This window comes from Poecile atricapillus, chromosome 1 (assembly GCF_030490865.1).
Source record: "Poecile atricapillus isolate bPoeAtr1 chromosome 1, bPoeAtr1.hap1, whole genome shotgun sequence".
NCBI lineage: Eukaryota > Metazoa > Chordata > Aves > Passeriformes > Paridae > Poecile > Poecile atricapillus.
Window position 1 is genome coordinate 147,203,403 of NC_081249.1, and position 19,549 is coordinate 147,222,951.

General features: G+C 44.3%; 1 protein-coding gene across 9 annotated transcripts in view; it reads right to left on the minus strand.

Moving 5' to 3' along the window:
• Nucleotides 1-3,638: 3,638 nt before the first annotated feature.
• Nucleotides 3,639-19,549, minus strand: part of SMOC1 (SPARC related modular calcium binding 1) — a 171,740-nt gene continuing 155,829 nt past the window's right edge. For 7 of the 9 annotated variants that reach the window (XM_058839493.1, XM_058839474.1, XM_058839483.1 and 4 more), the window contains 3 exons: nucleotides 15,155-15,402; nucleotides 8,792-8,842; nucleotides 3,639-7,100 (listed from right to left, as the gene is read on the minus strand). In XM_058839493.1, coding sequence (XP_058695476.1) covers nucleotides 7,084-7,100; nucleotides 8,792-8,842; nucleotides 15,155-15,402 — 316 coding nt within the window. In that variant the 3' untranslated portion in view covers nucleotides 3,639-7,083. The remainder of the gene's footprint in view (nucleotides 7,101-8,791; nucleotides 8,843-15,154; nucleotides 15,403-19,549) is intronic. The other 2 variants (XM_058839503.1, XM_058839523.1) reach the window with 2 other exon arrangements.

Below are 19,549 nucleotides of genomic sequence, written 5' to 3' on the forward strand. Positions count from 1 at the left end.
CAAGTACATTTGGAGGAGAAAAAGCTTGCAGTAGACATCTCAACACTCATGTTGGAACCCACTGCAGAAGGCAAGGGTAGCCCAGGTTCTTGCTAACAGATCCCTTGGGGCAAAGTGGAGTGAAATGACACTGAATAAGTGATGTTTGTAAATATACACATGTAGGGTTTATTGCAGAACAATTTGGTTGCATTGTAAAGCAGCCGGTTTTGTTATTGTTACATATAATAATATGGCATCACAAAAGCATAAAAATGCTGCTTAAGAAAATGGGTAAGAAAGAGAAGGAAGGGTAAGAGTAGAAAGGTCACCTGTAGGCCACTTGGTTCTTTCAATTTCCATGTCTCTTGGTCAAAGTGATGGTTGCAGACTGGATCCATCATGTGGTGGGGAGAAATCCCCAAAACACAACATCTGCTGGGTTTATATTCATTCCGGTTCAGGTGGGAACACCCAGGTACCTCCCCTGGGGCAGGGAGTTCCAGCTGGATGAGTTGTGGATCAGTTCAGAAGTCTTTGACACTTTCTAAGACAATACATCTGCCCACAGCATCAGGAAGTTGAGTCCATTATGGCCCATTACAGCCCATCAGCAGAGATGAAAACCCTCAGGTTATGTATGAATGTCCCGGTACTTCCTCAGCTGGGGAGTTAGCACAGCTGAATTCACTTGAGTAAGGACAAAGAAACAGTAGGCTTCTCACAGGGTTTGCCTCTTTCCTTATCAGAAAAGAGCTGACACGGCATCTGGCTGAAGAGAGAGAGCTATTTCTGAAGTGCCTTGGATGTTCCCACTCAGAGCTGGCAGGTTGTCTCAGAGAAAGCTGTATGAAGGTGGCTGAGGCTGGATTGTTCACCTGCAGCCTGCCCCATGAATGTTGGAGCCATCAGCATTCCAGTTTCTCTTCCAGTATCACTGGTGAATACATTTTTCTCCCCAGACCTGGGATGACTAGACAATAGTATCCCCTTTATCTTAAGTTCCTGTCACAGTCCAAATTCCAGTTAGCAGGCATATTTGGGGACTTCCACGATTGCAGATGGACAACAAGGTTTCTTTGTGGTCTCCTAGAGTGGGCAAAAGTCCTGTGACAATTTTTGCAGCGTTTAAGCCATTAATTTGAAATAATTTTAACAGCTCCAGAGATACAAAAATTCACTTTTGTGTTGCACTGCAGGTGAACAATCCAGCCTCAGCCACCTTCATACAGCTTTCTCTGAGACAACCTGCCAGCTCAGAGTGGGAACATCCAAGTCACTTCAGAAATAGCTCTCCCTCTTCAGCCAGATGCCGTGTCAGCTCTTTTCTGACACGGTGAAGCCAGCAGGAATCACTTCAGTGGTCCCAGCCAAAATCATGACTGAGGGAGATAGCAGTGGCACTTAGTGCTATGCAAGGCCAGAGCTGTGCTGTGAAATGGGACACTGGACACTCAAACTGCAGTTTTTAAGTGCTTGAAGCACAGTATAGAGATGCTACAGAAGAACTTGTTTCACTGGAGTCCTTTGTTCACACACCATAAAGCAATGAGTTAAGGATCTGTTTTGTACCGGGACCGAATTTCTTTGTTTTAATAAGGTGAGCTGTATTCATCTGTACTTCAGACTCCCAGATCTTGCACCAAGAAACTACTCTGAGGTCCAAACTAGGGCCACCTAGTTGTGAGTTGTATGCAAGAGACCTGATCTATTCCTGCTGGCACCAGAGAGAAGGCAAGGTGTGGAAACCTCAGTCTCCACTGGAGCCACAAGCAGCTGCCTCCCTCTTTGCCTGGTGTACACCCTGTGCCTGCAGCACAGCGCAGGTCTAGCTGAGCTGGGGGCAGAGAGCCACCCACCACCACTGCCTGGGCTGTGGGCTGGCTGAGCACACAGCAGGGCCATGGCTCCTCCGCCTCAGCTGAAGACCCTCAGCCCAGTCCCAATGTGCTGAAAGAAATCTTAATGTGGACTAAATGTTCATTTATGCTTTTGCAGGAGATGGGGGTACAGGTTTGTGCTACAACACACAGCATAGATTTTCTGGTGTTTTCTCAATGAAAGCAAGACAACTCCTGGAGTGCACAGGCAAGGCCCCTCTGAAAAACAAAACCCACCATTAAAATCAGTAAGAAAGCCCTCAGCAGAATTACAAAAAGCACAATTGCTTCCCAAAGCAGCCAGCCGGGTTTTCTGCAAACACTCCATACAAAATACTCTCTGTTAAGACTCCTGGTTCGTAAGCTGGCTTTTTTTTTTTTAACCCATTTCCTATTCAAGTTTTCCAAACCAAGGAGCATCACTTCTGCAGATTGTTCTGTCCAATTTAATACCAGCTTTTGAACAGTTTCCAAAGTATTTTGCCTGAAATGGCTTGTAAGGGCTGGCTGCTGAGAAGTCAGAAGGTCAACACTCTGCTTGTCGATTGTGCTAGTTATGTTACAGATAAGAGGAAAAAAGACAGGGCGAGGAGGAAGAGAATGGCAGTGTCACTGTGGAAGCAGAGGCAGAAGCAAGCCCTTTTCAGTCCTTTTGCCTTGCTTACAGAATGGCAGCATTGCCAGGGAAAGAGTGATGGCCTATTGGGGTACCTTAAATTGACTCCAGAACCAGGAAGCGTGGCCCAGGAATTGGTCTTTTCAAAATATCCTTTTCCTGTTTTTAGTTAAGTCTTGCAGAACCCCAGAGGTAACAACTACTGCTCCTATCTTAGCCAAGAACTTGTTACCCTTGGTAATACAAGGAAATTTACTTGGCTTGCCAGTTCATTCTTGACAAATGCACATTGGCTGTCACACCTCTGCATTTCCTTATTTTATTGTTGAATTTGCACTTAAAGACTTAGCAGAGCCCTCTCAGACCACCTACAAACAATCCATCCTGTGCAGAACCCTCCCCTGGGACTGCAACTGCCTTGCCTTCCATGTGCAATAAATGAGTTGGCTCCTTATTCATTCCAAGAGATTTACATGTGATCAAGTGAAATGACAGTGATGACAACGTTGGTCAAATGCACTTAAAGGGATCAGTGTGTGGCCTCTGCCATGGACCCAGTGCTGCAGCCTCTGCTGCCACTTCCTTGTAGCCTAGAAAAACCTGTTTTACAACAGCAGCAGCTTTCCAGCATAGCTTGTTACTTACCGTCTTTGAGGATTAAAAGGTTTTGGACAACAGCCAGAAGAAGAAGAACAGGAGAAGAACTCTTTCAGGCCCACATGTAGTGAGGCATGACCTGCAAAGTAAAGTATGAAGGCTCCTGTGTGAAAGGGAGGTGTGAGGACACACAAGGTGCAGTGCCCATCTCCCACCTGTGGTGTTGGGAGACAGCTACGAGATCCCACTCCCCACCTTCCACAATCATCTCTACACTCCTGCTGAAGCTTCACAGCCTTTCTAAGCAGGCTGGGCAGATTCAGACAGCTGTCATCAAACCACAGAGATGCACTCTGGAGCTTGTTTTAATTCAGCCTGGAGGCTCACACACAGGGAAGAAACATCACAGACCTCCAAATCCAACCACAGACTGACACTTGACTCTGCAAGGAGGAAAGTCCCCTTCCCTCTCCTACAGCACTGTAGGAATAACTGGAAATCAAGAATCCACCACAAGTAACCACCACAAGACACTGGAGCAAAAGTTATCTATTTTATTACAAAACCAAAACCAAACAGATGCCTTTCAGTTTAACAAATTTGCCATAGGCAGAAATGTGCTGGGGCAGGGTAAGTTCCATATAAACTCAGGCCATGGAAAGCAGTGCCTTCACACGAATCCCACTGTAATGCGATTTCCTACAACACACTATGCCCTTGGAAGATCAGCAAGAAAGGAAAGATTTTTTTACTTCTGGAAGGACAAACAGATGAGCTTCACTGTCAAGTCCTGGTTCTCTTCTCTGTCCCAGCCATTTTCAGCCGTCATTCAAAGCAGAGCTGGAGAGGCCCGGGAGGATTTGAAGGATGAGGAGACATATGCTCAGGGTCTGCTTTCAGACACAACACTGACACTTCCTGTGTCCCAGCTTCAGAAAGATGCTACTGATGCAAGGCACAGCAGCAGACTGCTTACAACCACCAGGTAAGGACAAATTGGCCTAGCAGCCAGGTGGACTTGGGAACAAAACCAAGAGGGGAAATGGGCAGCTGAGGCACTGCTGTCATCTGGTGAGTACAGGTTGTTGGACAGCTCCCAGCATGGGCTATGTGAATCAGGACCAGTATGGTCTGCACAATGCTCCAACACAAACCCAGAACAAGTAACCTCTGCCTGGACATGACACCATCATGCTGCTTGGGCCTTCCATGGCAATGTACAAGCATTGCCAGAAGCTGCTCAGAGACCCATGCAAACTCACCAGTCAGGATGCAAGGACTTGGAACTGTCTTATGACAGGGGAAAGCAATGTAATGCCTGATCCCCAATCTATCCATAAAGTCTGACCATAAAGTCAGCCTGGGCCTAGCAACAGGAATACCCACAAATACCAAAGTTAACCAACAGCCACCCCTTGTTTGCCTTCCTTGAAGAACTGACCCAATTTTAGTTGCAAACCACATGTGAATGCAGGCCTTTTGGAGGGGAAGGACACAAGGATGAGAAAAAGGAGGTCAGCAGAAGGATTTATGTAACAAACAGGAGTGGTGACTGGCTGGTTTATTTCCAGAAGAAGATGCAGTGAGTTTTAGAAGCTCTGCAGTCCCCCCACAATCTTGTGGGGCATTGCCCAGCCCCAGTACTTGATAGAATTCCCAGAGGCATCCAATTGGCAGTTTCTGCTGGAAATAACTATAAATTTAAAAACACCCAACCAAACAAAGAAAAACCCCACCCCCAAAAAACCCCAAATCACCAAACAACCCAGCAACCAGAACTTTTAATTCCTAAAACTAGAATATTAAAATGGAAAGGTTTTTTTTTTATACAGTTGGTTTCATTCTTTACTCCCAACAGTAGGATTAGTGAGTGTGACATGGACATTTCTAACTATACACTAAATCAACTTCTTTCAACACACAAAAGATGTGCCAAGGGCATTAAAAAAAAAAAACAACAAACAAAAAAACCCAAAAATAAAACCAAAAGCCAAAGAACAAAAAGAGAAGAAGCAATCAAGAAGGTGGGAGCTTGTGGGCCAAAATAGCACATACATTGTATGTGAGAAACCATGAAAATCCAGCAGCAAGATCTGCTCTTTCTAAAGAGAAGACTTCTTTATATTATCATGTATATTTCAGATATTACCAGAAGTGTTTTGAACCTGCCATATATTTTAATTAGCTCCAATATACTTCCCAGAGGAAGAGTTATTACTATGCTTAAACAGTTATTTATAGAAAGGCTTGTTAGTTTTTCTTTTATTTAACTTTCCATTTTGTCAACAAGCACTAACTTACTGCATCAGGACACTTTTTTTTTGTTGATGTATTTATCTCATGCTATTGTCATGATGACATCCTAGAGTGAAGATGCTGTGTTGTGTCATCTTTTACCAAAGTAACAGAGCCTTGAGGGATGACTCCAGTCTCTAGAGTAGCCTATTGCTATTACAAGTAATTGTTGGTGTGATCTCGTATTAGCATGTCATTTCATCACCTTCACTATAGTTTCTTCTAGCAGGTTCTTGGTCCAGAGGTAAGTGACAGAAGGATCATCAGGTCTGAAGTGGCAGGCTGCTCAGAACGGGTGAGTGCTGCCAGTGGTTGGAAATACACAAAGCAAAGCCCTGCGTGTCCCATCACACTCTGCCCAATCAAGGATTGCTGATATGGGCACCCCTGCCAAAGAAACAACTTTGGTAAAACTACTAGGGGTTGACACAGCCCCTGTGGCCTCCAAGAACACCAGACTCCTCACTCCAAGCCTTCACTGTTACTGCTAATCACACCCCAGTGCCACAGTACCCACGAGGTACTGGCAACAGCAGAACAGGTAAAGTGGGCAGGCACACCACTGTGCAGGAGGAGAGCTTGGATTCACAACCACCAAGGACATGAAAAGTCACTGCTGACAGACCTTCACCAGTGAGCATGGCCCAGGCTGTACTGCTGAAAGAAGTAAAGCAGACTCTTGGGGACCAGCAGCACAACTGTGTCTGTCTGCACTGACAAATATGTTCCTTGCTCTTCAGCAAAGCACGAGGCAGGCTGGTGCTGCTTTTAGCAGGCTTCTCAAAATGTTTATTGCTGTACAACATACAGATGAACACTTTGTCAGAGCGGAAGATGCAAGACTTCACTCCACTGACTCTACTAGGCCTATGGCTTCCACATCCTTCCTACAGCTTTAGATTCCAGAGGCATGGCACATCTTTGCTAAGCATGTTATCTGAGCATGAATAGCAATGCGTTTGTATTTCATTTCTGCCCAACTGCAACAAGTGCATAAACTACTTTTGTACTTCTCTAATACAACCCTTTTCTATCCCTACTTTAAGCAGCTTTGCAGTGCACCAATACTTACATGAAATCTGTGCTCTCAAAAGCCCAACTGCCTGAGTTGCAGAGAGTTTTAAAGACAAGGGGTTCAGCTGCTCTCAAGAAGCATTTTGTGTCTGGGGCACTGCATGCACATCTGCAAGAACAATTCATGCTGATACACTGGCTCCTTTCTGCATGGAGGTGCTCTTAAGGCTTGCTGCTGAATGATGGTTTGGTGGCAGAAATGAAAGCATTACTATCATCCATTAAATGCAAAGTGTCCCTCTAACCCTAATAGCCTTCAAAAGCAAAGGGAGGAACAGAACAGTGACTCCAAGCCCTGTACAAGACAACTGTACAATTTACATATATATTTATATACAGTATATAAAATTCTTTGAGTCCTAGTGAACTCAATTTTACATCATCAGTAGCTGTTCCAATTTTAAAAAGTCATGATCCTGCTTCCCTCCACTTTCCAAAGTATTAGATAATGGCACTGAAAAGCAATTAAAAACAAACCCAAATCAATTTTTAAAAGTGCAAATGTTCTGGGTGCCACTTCTGCTACGCTGGATGTTGCTGATGCTGCGTGCTTGCTCACAAGCAGCAAGGTGTCTGTCCATCTGTCACTGGATCTTTTCTTCCTTTGGGTCAGCTCCTGCCTTCCCTTCTTGTCTTCTGCTGCTACACCAGGCGACCTACTGAAAGAGTAGGGTGGGCAGGGAGGGAAAAACAGAACAGAAGCAGAATGAGTAAGGGAAAAAGTCAAATTAAAACAAAAAGAAACCTGACTGATAAAGATCCAGTACAGCCTCTGCTGAAGCCACGGCTCCAGAACACTGAGATCCCAGAGTAAGCTGTGAGGCTGAAAACAACCAGGGGCTAATGAGACAGCCTTGCTGGAAAAAGCATTGAATGAGTCACATGGAGCCTTAGGGACTAACATATTTTTAAACATGAAACATCACTTTCCTCCCCCTCCTTGGAAATGGACATGCAGTCTAGAGAAACAACTGGTCCAATATTCTTTGCTCTGCTCTTCTGCCTGGCACAGCTGATGCAGAAAACCACTGCTGCCAGGCTGCCCTGCCACCATCTCACCATCAGCCACAGCCAGCTGCCTCCTTCCCCAGCAGACAAGCTCTTGGAGGAGGCCTTTCTTCAGAAAGCTTTTGTTAAGCCCCTAACCAAAGGTTCTTAAAGAACCAAAGCTCTTATGGGATCAGAGCTAGAGCTCTGTGGATTAATTACAGGTGAGAACATGCTAAAGAGAAAGCAAAGTAGGGATTTGATTTACAAAGAGGGGACAGGTTAGCTCACTGGGAGGAAAGGCCTCACTGGGATCAGTGCTGATCAACATGCCCTGTCACAGGGGTCAAATATTGTCAAATGCAAAATTATTTCAGGTAGCCCTATCTGCAATCGATTGCACAGTTCTGCAAAAAGTGCCTGCAGTGCTCAATGACCAGCTCATAAAAACAACAGATTGTCTTCCATGTCTGCAAGTGCAGTGCAGATGACCTGACCTACACTGAGCACTTTGAGTGACAAAGAAGGGGCTGAAGCCACAGCAACTGTTCAAATGCCTCTGCTCAGCTTTTAGCAACAGGCAAAAATCAAGTACATACTCAGAATGGAGAACACATCAGGAAATGTCACATCATCAATGTACAAGGTGATCTTTATCTTCATTCTCTGTTCAGCCCATCTCACCAGCACCAGATACATTCCCCAGAAAGATAAGGAGGACAGCAAGAGGTACAGGAAGACTTCTGGCATTAAACAAATACAGAGCCTAGGTCTCCTCAACACAAAAAGGAGTCTGACCAGACATATATTGGACAGCTATAGAACAAGTGGCTGAAGAAATAAGCAGGAGAAAACTTCTCACTGCTTCCTACAATCCAAAATGAGAAGCACCCAACAAAACCATGAGGCAGAAAGTCTAAAAGCAAAGTAAATGATGTTGTTGTTCATGCCTGATGAAAGGGTCCATGTGATTTAATCCTACAAAATACAGGGGAGAGCAGACCTTCACCATGATACAGAAGAGTCTTCATGGGAACTTGTCCACGGAGTAATGTAATGTAAACACAACGAATCACCTAAATTATTGCTTGAAAGAAGAAGGAAGAGGAGGATAGTAGTCATCCCATAGCTGCTTTATCCAATTCTAATTCCTTAGCAAAGTATCATCTGTTCCAGCAAAAGAGCTGGACTTTGAAGCGATGCAGTGGAGCTATATGTTGGTATATTTATACCTCTTAAGAACAACTTTGGTTTCCAGCTATTTCTATATTGCTGTTCATGAACATAGGAGAACAGGGGAGAATGAATTCTGCAATACATGCTTATCACAGGAAAAAAGAAAACATTTGGACAAGATACTCACTGAAAGGGTTAAGGCCTTGTCTTTTTCCATTAGGCAAACTGCTCAGGCTACCTGTAAAATCCAAGAACCACATTAAAGGAAGTGAATGCCATGGCATGACAAAGGAACCTTCCCTTGTCTTGTCAGAGAGCAGGTTCAATGCACCCCCTCTGAACACGGTCACAGCAAGTCCTGCCAACAGGATTCACATGCAAGAGTCTAACCAATGTGCCTGAGATGAGAGATGTTAAATACATGGTGTTGTAGTAGCTGAGTATCATGAAATCCAGAAGTTTTGCATGGGCAAGAAACAACAATTACAAGGTTAAACTGAACAGTGGAAGGAGAAAGAAGAAAGGAAGGATGCAAGTAGTATCATCACGTTTCCCCAAGCAAGCAGAATAATGCCATGTAGAAAGGGGGCATTCAGAAGAGAGTGAAGGTACAAACAATACAGACAGCCCAGCTTTATGAAATCTTTCCCTTGAATCAAACGAACAAGTGCCTAAAGTCAAAGACCTGAACTTACAAACACCTGGCAGAAGGGCAGAGCTGTGACTGTGTTAAGAGATAACAGGCACACACACCCTACACCTATTGGAGCTTGTGGCAAGGGCCTCTGCACTGGGTGCAGCCAGCTCAGGAATTACAGGAGCTGTTAAAAGCATGTCACATGCTTCCTGAGAGCTGCTTCCTCTAATTTCAGAGGAGAGATTAGCTGAAAATGAGAGCTCCTGCTTCCAGCCAGCAGCAGGAAGCCTGTTGCCAACCTCCACTCCAGCCTATGACTTTGATTTGTGTATGCACACGACCCAACTGCACAGCTTGCTCGGTACATCAAGCACCCTACTGCACATGCTGCTTTGTGCAGGAACAAGATGGGCAGAAGCTCAGAGGGCAGGGGTGAGGTGTAGGAAGCCCCAAGGGCCAGGGTCTGGGCTGTAAGATGGGAATGGAGCTTCTGGGAAGAAAAAGCCGGTGGGAGAAAAAGGTGGCAGTGGCCAAGGCTGCCGCCGCTGGCAGGAATATGGCAGGTGGTGAGAGTGGGTTACTAACATATGGCTGGGAAGCCCTTGGGCATTATGGGGTAACATCCCATTTTCCTATTTGGCAAGTTTCACAAAGCAGAGTATTTGCTCATCCTCACAAGTATCCTCACAAGTCTTGGATAACAGTTCTAGTCACACTGGATTAGGCCAGGTGTCTTTCAAAAGGAAAAGCCCCAAGGAAACCCCACCTTTTTTGGAAACCCCAAGCTTTTTATAGGAAATTATTATTCCTGAGACATACTGAGCAAACCTTTCACATTTTGGGGAGAGAAACAGCCTTATCTTGTGTTCTCAGTACAATACTGATGTCCTGATTCATACTATCACTAACTTTTGTCAAGATTAAAGGCAAATTATAGCACCTCTACAAAGCTCCAAAGGGGAGTATCTGAACAAGACACACAAAACCAAATACTGAATCAGTGCAGCTCCTCTGATTCTAATCTAATAGCAATTAAATGTACTTTTAAGTTCCTTTTTAATTCAGTCATTACCTGGTTACAGTTTTCTCATGGCCACTCAGATTCTTATTTCCTATCATCATTGGTCCAGAGTGACTGCTCTTTTCTAACTTCTCCCACACAGCAGCTTGTACAGTAATGATACAGAGCAACTCATTCCCAGCCTCCCAAGCATGCAGTCACTTCTGAAGAAAGCAATAAGAAAGGTCCAAAACATCACTGAATGGAATCTGCTGTTCAGATTGTCTGTCTGCATTTCCTTCTTTCTGTAACATTTCATCAGATTCAGTAGAAGGTGACATTCTGTTTAATTACACACACATACACTTTTTAATTAAGATATTTCAATCCTGTTTCTGGACTGCACTCTTGGTGGCTGGGCTCCACCTCAGCCGTCCTCATGGCCTGTGAAGCATGCCCAACACCTACCAGCTGACAAGCTCTTGGGTAGCAAAGCAATCACAGGATCTGAGCTGGCAGAAGGCAACCTCCCGTCAGCTGGCAGAGGGACACTTCTCTGCTGCTTATTCCCTTAGCTCCTCTTTGGGCAGGCACAAAATGCTGACTTTGTCTTATGAACTTGGAAGAATATATAAGAAAAACTCAACTCCAACATTTTGCGGCCAGCACAACTCACTGAGTGAGGCACAAGCCTCACTCAGATCTACAGCCCTCCTCTCCAGCATCACTGGACTCAAATTAATCTTGGGTCCAGTAACTTTCCAGCAAAGCTTTTCAATGTGTGTCTATCTCCTCCCAAGGATCCTGCCTTTTGACTAATGAAGAGAGATACATTTGTTCTTTGATCACAGGTGGTTCCCCCCTTAACTCAGGCTGTGAAGACCATGCTGAGGAATGCCAACTTTTACCAGGCTGTAAATCAGTCTGTTTTCTTTCCACAGTTCCTCAGACAGACAATCCTAGATCAAGTGATGGCAAAGACTGTTTCCGGCATATTCCAAGCTAAAAGCTCTGCCTGTTTCAGCTGTTCTGCCCCAGTTTAAAAAGCCATTTGCAGGCCCCTGCAAACACTCAAAGGCTGACTCTTACGTGGCTATTCCATTTCGACATCCAAAAATGGCATTTTTCCATGTAAATGGCCCCTGATAAAAATAAGTCTGGTTTAAAGAGAGGGACAAGACCTGTGCAAAGTGGCCACTAGACCTAGCAGATTTGCCAGCAGCTTTTTGGGTTACCATAAGGATGGGAAAGAGGAAGGGTTTCTGATAGACTAGGCAGCTATTTTCCTCACTGGAGAACCACTGGTTGGCAGCATCCACATATTAAGTTACCACAGGCATGAAGAGACTTATGAGGAAGAGAAGACAGACACAACTATGCACCTCGAACAGATTTAATTCTAAACTGGAAAGAGGCTCAGATTCAGGTTTGTCCTACAAATATCCCAACTGAATCCCCACATATAAATCCAATTTGGACTCTCTAGGTCCTGAGAGGCACACAACAGTAGTGCGTTATCTATGTTCTATGCTTCCTTTAAGCAGCTCTTTTTCCACATTTGGATGGAACTGGCCACCAAAAAAATAAGCAAAACACTGACAAAAATGCAGAATGCTCAGCATCCCAAATACTACAAAATTTTAATTATATTTTATTTTCAGAACCATTACAAGTGTTCAATTTGCCTAGGAAGAGGCATACTCACCTGGAATGATGTCCCACTTCATTTTAGTCCTTATGCTACTGGACACCCAAACAGGATTTGAAACATCTGTGCTAAGTTCACTTGTAATGAAGTATATCAAGGGGACATTATAACCTTCCTTGCCTCCCTACAACCCCTCCTCATCCAAGCTAGACCAGAAGAACCTTTCAAACAAAGTTTTTGTTGAAACAGAAACATTTCCATGAAAGTTTTGATCTCATCTGACTAGCAGTTTACAACTGAAAGTACATCATCAAAAAGGTTTCCAGCTAGCTCTTGGCTTCAACCCACAGTGACCTCAGCCCCAGCAGATCTTTGGAGGCCATGGTACAGAGACAGCAAAATACAGGGACTGACTACATGTACCCATGACCAGGATAAACCAAAGTTAGAGAAGGGGTAAGACTGCAGAATCATAGAATGGTTGGGTTGGAAGGCACCTTAAAATTTACCTCGTTCCAACCCCCCTGCCACAGGCAAGGACACCTCTCACTAGACCAGGCTACTCAGAGCCCCATCCAACCTGGCCTTGAACACTTCCAGGATGGGGCATCCACAGCTTCACTGGGAAACATGGTCCAGCCCTCACCACCCTCACAGCAAAGAACTTCCTCCTAATATCTCCTCTAAACCTACTCTCTTTCAGTTTGAAGTTATTCCCCTTTATCCTGTCACTCTGTGCTCTTGCTAAAGTCCCTCTCCCTCCGTCTTACAGGTTCCCTTCAGGTACTGGAAGGCCACAATTAGGTCACACCAAGCCTTCTCTTACAGGATGAACAATCCCACTTCTCTCAGCCTTTCCTCACAGCAGAGGTGCTCTTTCCCTCTAATCATCTTGGGAGCCTCCTCTGGACTCACTCCAACAGGTCCCTTTCCTTTCTGCTGCAAATCCAGAGCTGATGCAGGGTTCCAGGTGGGGTCTGAGCAGAGCAGAGGGGCAGAATCCCCTCCCTGCCCTGCTGCCCACACTGCTCTGGATGCAGCCCAGGACACGTTTGGTTCTCTGGGCTGGGAGTGCCCATGGCTGGGTCATGTCCAGCCTCTCACCCAGCAGCACCCCCAAGTCCTGCTGGGCAGGGCTGCTCTGATCTGTCCATCCCCCAGCCTGTGTTGGTACTGGGGGTTGCCCTGAACCAGTTAAAGGACCTTGTACTTGGTCTTCCTAAACGTCATGAGATTCCCATGGGGCCACTTCTTGAGCTTGTCCAGGTCCCTCTGGCTGGTCCAGGTCCCATCATTCAGGCATGGCAACTGCACCACTGATCTTGGTGTCATCTGCTAATGTGCTAAGGGTACACTCAATCCCACTGTCTGTGTCATTAATGAAGAGATTAAATAAAACTGGTCCCAGTATGGACCCCAAGGGATACCACTTGTCCCTGATGTCCATCAGGACTCTGAGCTGTTGACCACTACCCTCTGGATGTGACCATCCAACCAATTCCTTATCCACTTAATAGTCCACCCATCTCTCTCCAGTCTAGAGAAGATTTGTGGGGGACCATGTCAAAGGCAAAAATACTGTTTCTGAATTTAGCAGTTCTTATGAATAGGAAGCATAGAAAACATGTCTTCTTAAAAAAGATCCATTACAAACTTATTTACTGCAGCTCTGGAGCACTCAGTTCTTTCTTCCATGCTAGTTCCTGCTCTCTGCCCTGCCCCCCACAGTACTTTTTTGTCCTCACCATCCTTTAACTTATCCCTTTATCTTTTGATCCTCAAGGCTTATCAGGTCTGTAGCAGGTATGTGGAGCTGTATGACAGAAAAAGATCACATTTTTAACCACAGTCCTATCCTCATACAACAGAAGAAACCATGAAAGGTCAAGGCTGTGTTCTCAGCAAACAGTTGGACAATCAGGCACTCAACAATGTCTTGCTGCCTTCTTTCCCCTTCATATGGGCTCAAAGTTTCACATTTTCTTTTTCTCTCCCTTTGATTTCTTCCCCTTCTATAAACTAAATTTTGAACAGTCAGTTGGCCAGGGCAGCAGATTCCAGAGAGTCTTATTCCAGGCCAAATAGCAATAAAATTCATTTGGCATATTCGTCTTATTGGGAAAGTAGTAAAATTAAGGATTGCTATTTTGGTATGTCATTCCTCAGTAAGTTACTGATGACTAAAAAAACACCTCCACAGGGCTAGGGAAGCTGAATGCTTCTCACAGATGACAAATGATTCTATATGCTTATTATGGTAACTAAGATGTTTGCAAAGCACCTAGAAAATGCAATTTCCCAACACTCAAATGTACTGACTCCCTTCCCACTCGTGCTAAACCTGAGAAAAGGACTAAGGAAAGATTAAGATGGGAGAAAAAAAAGCTATCCACCCTTCCCAATTACTGTGACACAACACCAGTTGTCTGCACAGCCAAAACACCTGCACAGGAAATTAGCCCCCTGGAACCTCCCTGTTTGCCTTCTCCTGCCAAGCAAGTCTGCCCACAGTCAAGAATGACTGATAATTATTGAATTTGGGTTGAACAGTTTTAATTCCTAAAATTTCCAAAAATATCAGTTTGGTTCGGATCCCAACAGATGATGAGGTGAACATGAAAATAGGAAGAAAAGGCAGGAGGGTGGGTTGATTGTTCAGACACTAAACAGAAAGGAAAATACGTTATTCACATGCCTTATTTCTTCCCCAATCTCAAAGTCAAATTTAAGAAGAGCAACAGTAAAGCTCTCTGCTTTCTTTCTGAGTTCTCTTTGCATCATCCAATATCCTGCATGCTGAATTTAGCAATGAAAATAAGTATTATTTCTGTTAGTAAACAGGGTCTCCAGAGAAGGACTGGGTCTGTGCTGGCTCATACATCATCCAACCTGCATGGCTGAGACAAAAGAATCTTGTTAGTGGGGTATTACTCAGAAGGGACCTGGTCCCAGCTACAGTTTCCAAGGACTTCAACAGTACAAGCAGAGATCTGTCCAAGAACTCTCATCTGTTGTCCTCTTTCTGTATAATGCTTAGCACAGAGGTCTGTGATAAGGCATAGAAAGAAGATGGAGCCATAACACAAGTAACAAACTACATTTGCATGGCAGTGTATTAATCCCCCTCATTCGCTCACAAAAACTGTGGCACTTTTGAAACAGCTGGGAGAAAATGGATTTCTGAATCTGCTGTAACTCAGTTTTTATTTGTCATGTTTGTTTGTCAGTTTTTACTGTCATGCAATGAGGAAGAAAAGGCACTCACCTCCTTCCTTGCTGACTCCCAAACACCCTTTCAGCTCCTGAAGAGAGATTGACTTGTCCTTGTTGAGGTCACAGTAGTCAGTGAAACGCCGGGCACATTTCTTGGGCTTGGCTTTCTTCTTCACATAACGTTTGAAAGGCTTTAGCTCCCGCTTGTTGATGTCATTGCTGCTGTTGTTGTCCAGCTGGCTGAAATACCAGTGTACCACTCGCTCCTCTAGTGTGTGGCTGGGGTCTGGCTCAGAGAACCTGGAACAGAGGAAGCACAGGCCCCCAAGAAGGGCATACTCTCACCAACACCGTCAAGCACATGCTGAGGAGCAAGAGCTGCTCATTGAATCAGGCAAGTGCTATGTCATGTCCGAGCAAAAACCCCGGGTCTTCCAGTCTCCTCCTTTTAGTTGGGCTCTTTTGAGACAGATGAACTTTTTCTAAAAATGTCCTTTAGCATTAGCAAGTGAATTGCCAAGAGAATCTCAGAGTCTGATACCCTCAGTAGCTCTGGTTCTCCTCACACCAGTTGCTGAAACTCTGCCTGATTCTAGAACGATCCTCATAAGAAAGCAAGACAACCTCCTTGGTCCTTTTGACCCTTGAGCTCCCCTTCAAATTACCAGCAAGAGAGCCATGAGTGCCAGCTGTCATGGTAGTTTCTGTGACAGTAACATCTAGACTTCAGAAAGGGAACAAATTAATTTAATGCAAGACACATTCATTGTTTGAAAATGTCCTTGGCAAGATACAATATTCTCCCTGTATCTGTGTATATAATCTGAACTCCTCTGCTGTATTTTCAGCATTTTTCATGCTTTTCACATAGCTGATTTACACACAAGAGTTCCATAGCAATAAACATCACAAATCCATTAAAAGCAGTACTACAGAGCTGGCGACTTCAGTTTGTTTCATTTCTTAATCACTGCGGTATTACAAGTTTGATGCTATTTGACTCACATTTTCTTTCTTTAGACAACAACAATATCAGAGAGGCAGAGAAGAAAAAAAATGAGGAACAACAGCTATATACACACAGATACAGAATGCTGCCTTTGAACATCATGCCATCACTGAACAGGCAGTGTTATGTCATACCATTTAAGCAGCATCTGGTGCTCCGCAGGAGCAGTGGGAAAGGGGATACTGAGAACCAGGGAAGAAACTCTTTCTAAGCTAGTCTGTCTTTTCTCCATATGATGAACATGCCAACAGAGAAAGCTGAAAAGATTCAGAAATAAAGTTGAGACCTGAACCTTTTTTTTCTTCCAAGAATAAAGCATTTTAGTGCATGGAAATTAGTGGATAGGTAGTCAGACATGCTACACTGGCACTGATTGCTCTGACTTATTCCAAGAGACATATCCAGCTGCTGCATAAATTCCTTCCCCAGGAAGGAGAGGGGAACAGTTGCCTGCTGCAGGCAGCCAAATTCTGGTGTGAGTCTGGGTCATTTTAGCTGATGAAGAAATATGAACCCAGATACCCCATAAAATGCTCCCCAAGATTGCTGTCGACCTTGTTTCAGAAACTAGCAGGATCTATACTCACGTGGTCACTGAAATTTTTTTGTTGGGAACTAGGAGAGAGAAAATTCTTTTGACTTTGTGGTGTGACCAGTTTTGCCTTTAAAATGCAGCTACAGAGCCTGAAAAATAATCCCTCACACACACTACCCCTATGGTAAATTACATCATTAGTGAGGAGGAACCTGCAGCAGGCAGAAAGCGAGAACTGGAGTTTAGGTGGAGAACTGAGATCCTCATTAACCTTTTCTAATGGCTTTTACAAATGAGGATAGAAATTAGAAAGGTAGCCCCTATCCAGAGATACATGAATCCATGCAACAAATAAACACACACAGTACAGAGAGGCAGATAAACTGCATAACATTTTTCCCAGGGTTTTACTTGAAACTATTTCCTTCATTTAATTCTTAACTGAGAGGCAGGCTGCCATTCAGTGACAGTATCTGGTCAATGTACAATGAGATAAACACTCTGCAGGAGGAAGAAAGGGTTAGGAATAAGTCTGGCTTATTTTGGGGAGCCAAAATACAAAATAGGTGAGCACCTGGAATCACCTATAGACAAGCAAAAATTGGAAAATTCCCCCCAGGAAGTTAAGGGAGTGTCCTGATTTTCTAAACTGTATGCAATGACCAGGATGTCATGCGAGAACAGAAACACATCCTGTGTCTTGTTTTTATGACATTTATTAACATGGCTATGGCATCTCTCCCTTTTAGAAAGAAGCTGGCTATCATTTGAAGACTAGCATGTTTCCAACAGCCTGTTGGAAATACAGGAGCTCTGTATTGCCAGGGGCAATACTGTGCCTTTGCTGAGATAGAAGAATAAAACCTGAGCTTTTGCATGTGAGATTCCCCTTGTTCACACCTTGGCTTGCCCTCATGTACTGATGGCACACAACTGGAGAGGCAGAAATGGAGAAAATAGAGCATCTTAGAACCAACAGCAGAAAGATAACAGACAAGAGCTTCTCACTACCTACTGAAGAGGCACTCAGAAGCAGGATTTTAAAGTGCCTCTTTTGCAGGACCACACCAAAGAGGAGCCCTTATGAGTTATCAAGAGAGCCAACACTGGCTCTCTTCAGCACTTCCACAAAGAAAATGAGGGACATCCACAGGCTAATACAAATACATTGGCCCGTGAGGTGGCAATAAATCAATCTTTGCCATTACAAACATGCTGAGAGCTCATGCTGAAAAATGCAGCATGCTAACAGACCTAAAAGGAATTAGTTTAATAGCTATGACTTTAGGAAAAAGGAAGACACAGCCATTTCTGAGTTTTTACCACTTTCTGTTGGCTGGCTTAGCAGGACTGCAGTTCCTGAGATGGTTGGTTGCCTGCCATCTCTGGTTATCATCCAAAATCCCAGCACAGGAAGCATCCCCATCATGTCAGGGCAGCCGTATCTCCCTGGCTCATGAAAATCCATGATTGACCGCAGAAGGCTGAAGTTACAATACCACATATAATACCTTGACTTTGACCACTGCCCGTGCAAGGCACTTGGGCACCGCCCATGAAACATGAATTAATGCAACTACACAGCACTGCTAGGCCACCTAGCTTTGCTGATGTGCCATGACACCAGCCATGCCTGCCGGGTCAGCTCAGACAAATCTGTAGCTCTAATTGCCCTTTGAGCACAGACCTGGCAGTATACCAGGGGATTGCCCCTCCATTTTCTCCCCACACTATTTCAAGAGAAGTAGATCATATATAAACTTCATTTATTGGTACATCTCTCATTCAGAGCACAAAGGAATTAGAAAAACCAAGACAAAACTAAGCTGTCCTGTACATTCTCTATTTCAAACATCTCTTGCTCTAACACCAATCACACTAAAACCCACCAAATTCCAGTACCTCGCTTTGGTGCTGTAGCAGCTTTGTAAGACACAGTAAAAACAGACACCACCAAAATGAAGACAGCCTTATCAGCCTTCTCATGTTGACTGCATTACATTTTTCTGCCTAATTGCTCCTCTTTAGCATTCTGTGGCAAAACAATCAGTCCTAAAGAATGAGCACTAGGGAAGAAAGGAGGTCTGTGTAAGCTGATTTTCCAAATGTAACCTGCTGTTGATGGACTGCTTTTGTGCACAAGCCAGCAAATTTAGCTGCATTATGCAGCATAAGCCCACCAATATTCCAACAATGAAGAAAAGCATGGTCTGTCATTAACAGCTTAAGACAGTAAACTGGCTCTCAGCTTTCTTAAGTTTGTTGGCATCAAGTATGGTCTTTTCCAAACAGGCCCTTGCTCCTCCTTCTGTATAATGTTCTAAGAAATCCCTCATAGCAGAACATTTATTTCATAGGTGGCTTATGCTTGGAGATCTGTGTGTTAAGGTACTGCAATTTAACAACGCTATCATCCAGATGAGGCACACTTCCACAGAAAACCTTCACATCATCTGGTGTCACTGAAGAACACAAAGAAGCTGTGCAAAACCATGGACATATACTTTTGTAACCCACACTGAATGCTGGATTGGAGAATGACTGCCAAAATAACAAATATGCAGCTTGAATATGCACTGTGCATGCAATCTGTAATGCTTTTCAGCCCTCGAGGGCCCTTGTGAGATAGGTGCAGTTAGTTCAGTGTGAAGGAGCAGGGAAGAAGGGGAGGAATACAGGATATAGTATAAAAGAGCAGCAAATGTGAGACGTGGATCCCCTACAGAACCATGTACAGTGTGCAGTGACATTATGCTCCATAGAAATGTGCAGTCAATGTGTAATATGTGCCACTAAATTTTACTAAATAAATTGAAGTCCATTCCTAACAAAGCAGGTCCTTTGCTCCCTGAACACTTGCAGCCCCACTGCACAGTGTGCATGGATCCACAGCACTGCTGCAG